This window comes from Aspergillus nomiae (genome assembly GCF_001204775.2).
Source record: "Aspergillus nomiae NRRL 13137 chromosome Unknown contig00682, whole genome shotgun sequence".
Classification (NCBI taxonomy): Eukaryota; Fungi; Ascomycota; class Eurotiomycetes; order Eurotiales; family Aspergillaceae; genus Aspergillus; species Aspergillus nomiae.
Window position 1 is genome coordinate 1 of NW_015378737.1, and position 8,864 is coordinate 8,864.

At 48.9% G+C, this 8,864-nt stretch overlaps 4 protein-coding genes across 4 annotated transcripts; 1 reads left to right on the plus strand and 3 right to left on the minus strand.

Moving 5' to 3' along the window:
* Positions 1-180: 180 nt before the first annotated feature.
* On the minus strand, positions 181-1,889 carry ANOM_011315 (MFS transporter; the record flags this gene model as incomplete). The annotated part of the gene is made up of 5 exons (XM_015556571.1): positions 181-998; positions 1,061-1,131; positions 1,204-1,216; positions 1,272-1,644; positions 1,708-1,889. 5 exons carry the CDS (start codon positions 1,887-1,889, stop codon positions 198-200), a joined length of 1,440 nt encoding a protein of 479 aa, XP_015401068.1. The 3' UTR covers positions 181-197.
* A 1,576-nt stretch (positions 1,890-3,465) lies between these two features.
* On the minus strand, positions 3,466-4,980 carry ANOM_011316 (O-methyltransferase; the record flags this gene model as incomplete). Its single annotated transcript, XM_015556572.1, has 6 exons — positions 3,466-3,779; positions 3,841-3,961; positions 4,010-4,139; positions 4,342-4,465; positions 4,523-4,649; positions 4,729-4,980. 6 exons carry the CDS (start codon positions 4,978-4,980, stop codon positions 3,466-3,468), a joined length of 1,068 nt encoding a protein of 355 aa, XP_015401070.1.
* Positions 4,981-5,851: 871 nt separating this feature from the next.
* Positions 5,852-7,210, plus strand: ANOM_011317 (uncharacterized protein; the record flags this gene model as incomplete). Its single annotated transcript, XM_015556573.1, has 2 exons — positions 5,852-5,954; positions 6,006-7,210. 2 exons carry the CDS (start codon positions 5,852-5,854, stop codon positions 7,208-7,210), a joined length of 1,308 nt encoding a protein of 435 aa, XP_015401069.1.
* Positions 7,211-7,262: 52 nt separating this feature from the next.
* ANOM_011318 (SDR family NAD(P)-dependent oxidoreductase) lies at positions 7,263-8,091 on the minus strand (the record flags this gene model as incomplete). The annotated part of the gene is made up of 2 exons (XM_015556574.1): positions 7,263-7,940; positions 7,999-8,091. The coding sequence occupies 2 exons, from the start codon at positions 8,089-8,091 to the stop codon at positions 7,263-7,265; spliced, it is 771 nt and encodes a 256-aa protein (XP_015401067.1).
* Positions 8,092-8,864: the final 773 nt, after the last annotated feature.

The window sequence follows — 8,864 nt, forward strand, 5'->3', positions numbered from 1 at the left end:
CCCCCCTCCCCCTCCCCTCCTCCTCCCTCTTCAGAGAAGAGAGGATCATCGTCTTAAGTAAAGTGAATTAATTACCGACTACCTCTTTCATGAGATGTACATCAGTATTCTTAACTATCCCACACAACAACGGCCATGATTCTTCTAAGAGAGAACAAGGTATGAAACGAACATAAAAATAATATTAGAACAACTATCTACAGCTCTAGCAGCCACTGCATCCGAATCTTCCGCCCATACTTCATCAGCAACAACGGAGTCGGCGCAATAACCAACGCCACCAGACCGAGAATAGTATTCCCCCAACCATACCCCAGGCGATCATACATCGCCGGACCAGACAGGGGCAAGAGGGCCGCAATAATAGCCCGAATAAGGTTATTGGCCGCCAAAGCACTAGCGGCATAGATCTCAAAAGCATCCACAATATAGAACTGAACTACGAGAAACCCGGCCACGATGCCCAAGCCCACAACCCCAGAGCCGACAATGGGGACCATGAAATGGGCATGGGCCTGCGCCGACCACCCAAACCACATCATGCCGATGGCGAGAACGACGTACCCTACGATGGCGGGGGGTAGTCTGTCTTCGGGCGTCGTGGTGCCGTATCGGGCTCGTTGGCGCTGGATGTACCAGTCTGCGAAGCGGCCGACTACGAACTGGCCGACTAGGCAGCCGACTCCTTGGGCGATGTAGGCGAGCCCGACCTCGCCTGCGTTGAAGCCGTATTCTTCGCCGAAGAGCGTGGGGAAGGTGGTGATGATGTAGTACATGTATGTGTAGCTGATGGAGTTGTAGAGCGAGATGATCATCACGATGGGCGAGCAGAGGCAGAGCTTCATCGGTCGTGAGATGCCTCTCCGCAGGGCTTTCCAGTGGCTTTCGCTTTCTTTGAGGGGTTTTTGCGTGCCTAGTTTTGCGGCTTTCCTTCGGAGGAGCGCCGGAGCGTAGGTCTCTCGGAGGAGTAGGGATGATGCTATCGTGCTGCAGCCAACCTGTGTCGTGTGTCAGTGTCGGGGTGTTCTGCTCGTGTATGGAGTCGCGCTTGGGTGTGTACCACGATGGCTTCGAGCCAGAATGTCCATCTCCATCCCACGTTTAATGCCATATAACCGCCTGCAATCGGGCCTGGATTTAATGTAAGAAGTTCACCCTATGGTTATGGACGTGTGTATATGTGGTTTTCCAGGGTGAGCTTACCGACCACCGTGCCCTGGAACGGGATACTGATAAGTAGATATACTGATTGCTTGACAAAGGTTACGTACTGATAGAGTCCCGGCAGACAACAAGGCGAGCGAGCTCGCCCGTCTTTCAAGAGGGATCAGGTCTGCCACAAAACCTCCTGCCAGTGCATTGGGTATGGAACCAGCCACTCCCAGAAGGATGCGAGCTATAGCTAGCATAGGTACGTTGACACTGAGGGCGCAGAGTATGCAAGAAAAAAAGAAAGTTACGTTTGAAATATGCATGACAATACATCTTCCGTAGATCTCACTGAGAGGGGAGAAAAGCAGCGGTCCCGTTGCGAAGCCAATGACATGGATCGATATGAGAAACGGCGATATGGCGGGGTTTGTCGTGTGGAATTCTTCGAGAACGAGTGGTACCCCTGGGGTGAAAATGCTGGATGCTGCGGCGCTGATGAAGGTCTAGATGTCAGCCATAGGGCAAGGTAGATCATGATGTGATGGCTATACTCACTCGTTGAACGTGGCGAAGGCAACCAGTGCAATGATTGTCCTTTTCCAGGCGTTCGACCAGTTCATTGGGTTTTGAGGGTCATCATCCCAGCCCCCATTGCTGCATGAAACCTCTGCGGATATCTGGGACACACTGGCATCGGCTTCTTTGAGCTCGAGAGTATCAGATGATTGTGATGACATTGTGTCTCAGCTCATTGAGACAAGCTAAACGCTAAACAGTGGGTGATGGAGCTAGAACTTTCGGTCTGGCCCTGATTCCAGACCCTTTTAACATCCTTGGGAGCCATGAGCGAGGGACATAAGGAGCCGAGTGACCTCTTCTTGCCTATGTCTTGGTAAGTTCATGATGACAGACACATTCCTCGCAAAGCAAGGGACCCCAGCTCTGCGGAGTATAGGTTGATCTAGGTTGATCTTTGCCTCGAGCTGCTTGAGAATGAGTAAGGCATCATGGGTTCCTGAAAGGCTTACGACTACTCTCGTCATGCGCTCCTGGCAATATTATCTCCGAGGAGAGTAATTCATCGCCACTGCTCGCCGTCGCGCTCGGCATGGAACAGTGTCGGGATTTAGTCCCAGTCTCTTGGAATAATACTGGTGAGTACGGAGCAGTACATATATTAGTTCAGGACCCCAGATAGAAGGTTGTTGAACATGACCCTCACATCATAGATGTGGCGAGCAAAGGATTACCTTAGAATGCTAAAACAAAAGAGGAAAAAGAAATATGACCATTTAGGAATCAGAGATAGAGATTAGATTGTCGGTAGTCAAAAAGACAAAAAGAAGTGCATCATCCGTGAATCGAACACGGGCCTCATCGATGGCAACGATGAATTCTACCACTAGACCAATGATGCTTTACTTGTTCAAGTAGAGTGTCCTTCTTGCAATTATTAACCAAATTAAAGCAAGAATGTGATCATGCATGTCCGTTTGATCGCCATCTGTTGATCCTTGTATCGAATGAACTGCTATACCTGTTTCTATCAAGCTTAGCAGGCTCCTTCCGAAAATATAGATGCATCTCCACATCTTTGAGCATATACAAATTCATGCTGGCAGGGCCGTTGTACGTACCTTGCTGTGTCAATATTTATCCTAATGAGGCATGCCCATATTCAGATCGATCTTGGTTGAGTCTCTTATATTCCTTTTCTTTGGCCCGTCTGAAGGTCATCTGCCCAATTACTTCGACCGGCCCTCTCTTGCAAGCTTCTGAGCAATACTACCCCCTGTATTATGCACCCTGACAAAACATCCCAATGGTTTGTTATATCAGATTCCCATTACAGTAAGATACCCTCTATTACTACACGTTTAACTGGGCAGGCGGTTATACCCGGCTAAGGTGAGTTCAATATGCCGGCAGCTGGGTCATCCCTTCATACATGAGAAGAAAGGGGTGGGCGACTGACGCGGACTATTGGATTCGGGAATTTACTCTGGGTTCTCCATTACCCAATACAAGCTTAATGGCCTCCGGTGATCAAATGGCTATTTTTTGAATGAGTCATTTCTGGAAAAAACAGGACTTTTTCTCTTGGATGTGGTCATATTCACATGCAACGCTCACGGTCTGATACCGGACAGAAGTTCCCAGCTTCTCACACTATTGAAACTCCGATAGAGACCCAAGGAAAGACCGCGCGTGATACCGAAAGGGCAGATAGAAACAAGAAGAAAAGAAGGAAACATAACGGAAAAGAAGAAATACCTCAGCCCATTACCTACGCAACCACTCTGATCTTCTTTGTCACGCCAACTCACACTCAATCAAGCTCGCAACGCTGCCCACCCTGTGCCAAATTTTGGCAACTTTGAGCCCCACTGACTCGATACGCTGGTGCCACTGCTGTTCAGTCCGCACCCCTGCGGCAAGATGTACTGTTATCAAGATGTCCATAGCGGTTGCCTCCCAATGCGCTCCGGTCTTAGGGATATCAATTTCATTGATCAGAATCTTGCTATATCCAGGTGCCATAGAAGCCACAAGTCTGGAGAGAATAGTCTGGCAGTCCTCATCGTTCCAGTTATGTAGGACACTGTGAAGAGAATAGGCTCGCGCACCTGGGATTGATCAACGTACGTTGATGTAGGAGCAATGACTGGATATACTGTTGACACTAACCTTTCACCGGCTGAACCGCGAAGAAATTATGCGCCATCCGCTCAATTGATAGGTCCAGTGTTACAATATCATCCAGGACCGTTGGCAAATCCTGCAAGACCAGTCGGCCCGGGGCACCGGGCTATTTGGATAGAAACTCGTCCCGATCATATCCTTGGTTCCCACCAACATCAACAAGAAAGACACCATTCTTGCCGTCTCGTGCCCCTTGGATTAGGTTATCATGCACTGGGTAGAATCCCTCTTCTATACAGCTAGGTCGGCCTTGGTGGTATGTGGACATGAGGTTGTTGAACTGACTGGCGAGGGTAGTATGTTCTGGATTGAACAACCACTCCCATAGTGGAGGTCAGTGTTGTATCGCATATTGAACGCAGTATGCCGTGCATCAGTAGGATTGTGATAGTCGTTCTTCTCCAGCCATGCTGGGAGCGCATGGACTGCTGAAAGAAGTTATAATGAGCTAGGATACAGGCTGAAACAAAATCATTAAGAGCGTACATGAACAGCCACACATCGCTATATTGCTTCATACACATCGCTGTTGAGAGGCCGTTGCGATAGTACTCATCCGGACCAGCCTCCGTGAACACCCCCATTGCAGCCAAATCCTTCAGCAGACGTCCTACATTATGTTGGTTTCCTGTGCATTAACCATAACTATACAAAGGGAGTAACTAACCCAGCAATTGTTCATCTGCCCCAGTAGCTTCTGCAAGATCCCTAGCAGGTTTTGGATCATCGCTAGAGGCTAATAGCGAAAATACCCCTAGAAGGATACAGGCCTCAACCGATGCATACGCGGTGCACTTGAGAGCAAGTAAGCCCATCGGTATTGCTTTACCACAAGGAAAAAATAGAAAAAGGAATAATTGCAAGAGGTCGCACCTGAGCCACACAGTGCCGCATCATGGTCTCACTAGGTGTTTCCAGAGCGTGGACGAAGGACTCCGCTGCATTGACAAGTTTAAATCTTGCCTCTTTCTGGCCATTGATGCATGCTTCACTGTAGGAGTTGATCTCCCTCAAAAGGCGTAGAACCTGACTCGGTGCGCTCGGTGCAGCCGCGATCCCATCGCCAGGCGATGGTGTCGCGCCGGTAGTGGCAGTTTCGGCTACTGCTTCGTCAGTAATCACCATATCTGTTGAGATATCATGCAATAAAAGCGCTTAACAGGTAATGCGTAAATGCCCGTGGTATTACATACAAGATAACTGGAGTATTTCTGCCATGACACTGGGATCTGAGAGTATATCTATCTGTCTTGTCCGAAGACCGTGGCGCACGCGAGGAAAGTTTACTTCAGCCATTGAGTCCCCCAGACTGCCCATTAGGATTGTGTACGTATCATGGCTGATTAAACACTACGAAGCTCATGCCAATCATTCGGCTCAAATTCTCCGGCTTTCCCATTGGGAAGGATATTCCTTCAATCAGAAGTGTGGTGCATCTCTTTGGCGGCCCTAAGTATATGCTTTAGCACTATTCTAGAGCTATGATTGTAGGGCTCATGGCCATGAATCTGAAATATTACGCTGGAGCTCTTATACCGTCAGAAATGTACAAATCGTGGCAGGTCCTTGCCTTCGATTGGCTTGTAAGTGCACGCCGGAACGCCTCGCTGCTAACCACCCATGTCTACAAGTGGCTTCATTAGTTTGAGAGGATAAAGGTCTAGAACTCTCCTGTACTGGAACCAGCCAGCACGAAGGACCTTGATCCACGGAAGTGTGCCTGTATGGAAGGATTTTGTTCGAACTACTGTGATTTAGGACGGCTAGCAGTTTTATAGGTCCACCGAATAGATCCGTTAAGATGGTCGTGTGGATATTGGTATCCAGCATCTGGGTGTTTTCTGTATCATAAAGTTGAAGCTGAAGAAGTGATGCCGAGTGCAACATCCCTTAGTTACGTTAACTTTCCTTGGATGAGTCATCCTCGTGTTGTCACCCACCTCGCATGCCCTGCCAGAACCTCTACCAAAACAATTATGCATATTCCTGAGTCGAAATGACTGGAAAACGCAAAGAAAGAGATCTGGTTGCCCCGGACATCACGGAAGATGCGACAGAACGGAAACGAGTCCTGAATGTACTTGCCCAAAGACGATACCGTAGGTTCTATATCCCAACGAGAATTGGTATCTCAATCTGAACTATGGCAGGACAAAGAAAGAAACGTCGAATAGAAGCCCTGGAAGCGCAACTAAACAGCGTGAGTTCGCACAATGAAGAATTAACAGCCCTGGGACCCGAGAAAGATAGAGGTGGCCCCGGCCTCCCGACAGATGTTTCATATCCCTTCTCAACCCCAGTTGCCTTGGGTGAGAGTAATACTGTAAACTCAGACTATGGAGGCCAGGAAATGACAACCTCAACGGGCGCTGACTCCTCTTCTGCTGGTACGGCTTCCGAATTCAATGATATGACTCTAGTGCCGGAGGTCTTCACAGGGTCTTTCTTACCAGCCGTACCACATCTACTCCCCTCAGAACTATCAACCCTTGCTTCACCATTTCTCACTGCTCTCTCTCCAAGAACCTCGGGGCAAGCATCGCTAGGTTCACTTATCTCCACAACTGACGCTCCTTTGGAGGCCTCTCCATTACCACTATTCCTAGAGCCAGAAACGTCAGCTCAAGGCCATAGCGACGGCGATTATGTGCAGTTTAATAGTCTGCTCAGTAACCCAGAGAGCACGGACAATATCTCAGATGATCTACAAGACTACCAGTCCTCTAATTTCACGTTTCCCGATGATCACTTGCTCCAAGTTCCCTCCCTTACCCTTCTGAGTGCAGCAGTTAGGGTAGCTCAAAGGCTCGGCGTCGGAGATTGCCTCTGGGATATTGCTGCGGTTAGTCCGTTTTACAGACCAAGGCTATACACCCAATCTTCTACTTCTTCGCTGTCATCCTCGCTACCCCCTTCATCGACCTCTTCTACTACACAGACATCAGGCTCAAGCCAAACCAGCGATGGAGATTATACTACTACCATCGATCTGGAGACGTTACCTGACCATATACGGCCAACTAGAACCCAAGTTCTTATCTCGCATCACCCGATTCTAGATCTCCTCCCCTGGCCGACTGCCCGGGATAAGTTGATCCAGGTGTTTAACCTCCCTGTCAATTTACGTCCGAAGTCGGCTCAGGATCCAATGGGGCTCGTTCGGTTGGTGTATGATATGGAAGACGACGGGGGAGAGGGAATCAGAGTTCACAGCAGCGACCCATTTGAGATGGCGGGTTGGGAAATAGGACAGCTGATGTTTGAAAGGTGGTGGTGGGCCTTTGAGACCGCCACTGTGGAGAGAAGTAACCGCGGAAGAAAAGAGAGAGGCGAGAAATGCCTTGAGCTTTCCTAAACTAATACAACACTTCAAGCAGAGTAGCACTGCTGTATATAAAAACATGTATTCAGACCATATTCAGTCCGCCGCTTGGACATATAGTCTGACCCGTCAACCAACACGCCTTTGGATCAGCCAAGAAAGTCACGACGGCAGCAATCTCCTCCGGTGTCCCGACCCGGTTCCCCAGAGGTGTGCTGTCCAGAACATACTTCACCAAATCATCCGGCACTGATCCCCGAAACATGCCTGGCTCCACGGGTCCAGGGGCCACGGCATTGACGGTGTGGCCATAGGGACCCAGTTCGCATGCCAGGGCTCTGGTGAACCCTTCCACAGCTGCTTTCGTAGCCGAGTAGATGGAAAACCCTACTGATCCCCGGCGAGCTACAATAGATGTTATGTTGATAATGCGCCCCGGGGCACGGAGATACGGCAACACAGCCTTGGTCATGAAAATGGTGCTGCGGACGTTCACATCGAACATAGAGGCGTAGTCCTCGATTTCGGTGTCTGTAAGAAGCTTGCAGTGCGAATGTGCCGCGTTATTGACAAGAATATCCACCTTGCCATCGCTTGAGGGGAACGCGCGGAAGGTAGCTGACAGGATTGTTTCGGGGGCTTCCACCTGGTGAAGGTCGATTCGCACTTTGGCAGCATCGGAGCCGTTGTTTAAACCACGTATCCGATGTATAACTCCATCGACGGCATCCTCACTGCTGGCCGACACGTAGGTAAGCATGACCTGCAAGATTTGTATCAATAGTCAGATCTAAGGATTTAGTGCCTGTGGAAATGTAGACCTTCGCTCCCTGTTTGGCAAGCTCCAAAGCAATTCCAGCGCCAATCCCGCGAGAGGCCCCGGTCACAATAGCTATCTTATCTGACAGGCTCATTTCGGGAAAGTAGGTGGTATGGGCAGTGTTATAGAAGCTCTAACTATTTATTTCAATATGAAAGTCTGAAGTGTGATTGTTTACTCGGCCACATTATTACCACCGTATATATAGTTTCCTGAATATTGAAGGCTCTCGTTATGCCAAGAATAGCATAACGTTATGCTCAACGTTATCTCACACGTCACGCTTTCTCAGACAGAACATGCAACAACTCTTAGAAAGTTTGCTTAACTAATTTTACAGCATATACAATCTATTTGTAAGAACAGTCCATTCCCAACTAGGCCGAAAGGTCACAATTAGGTACTCGGACCCTAGGTCTGATATCGTCTGGATCGCACCTTATATAGCTAGCTATATCTGAGCCCGTCATGACACTATCTCACCTCCCTGCTTTGCACTATATAGTGCGCCAAAGATCCAGGAAGCTGATCTCCGTCTTTGCATAGAAAGAGGCTCCTAAAAGTTGTTAGATCAGCAATCACGACCAAGGTCCACAGAAATATCGCATGAACCTCAACGTGTCAGGTGTGTTGGATTCTGCTGAGTTGTACTAAGGCGCCGCCTCCGCTGGTTTTGTATGTAACCAGCCCAACAATGGGCTATAAGTAGCGGTACAAAGGGTACAGATAGAAAACATCATTGGCGCACTCAGTGAGACCAACCTGCCAAACATACCAGCGGCCATTCACGATTAGCTTGCGAATTCGGTGCGATAAGGTCCTAGAACCCAGTGTGACAGAAGAGGGTGTATGTTGTCATTCCAGACT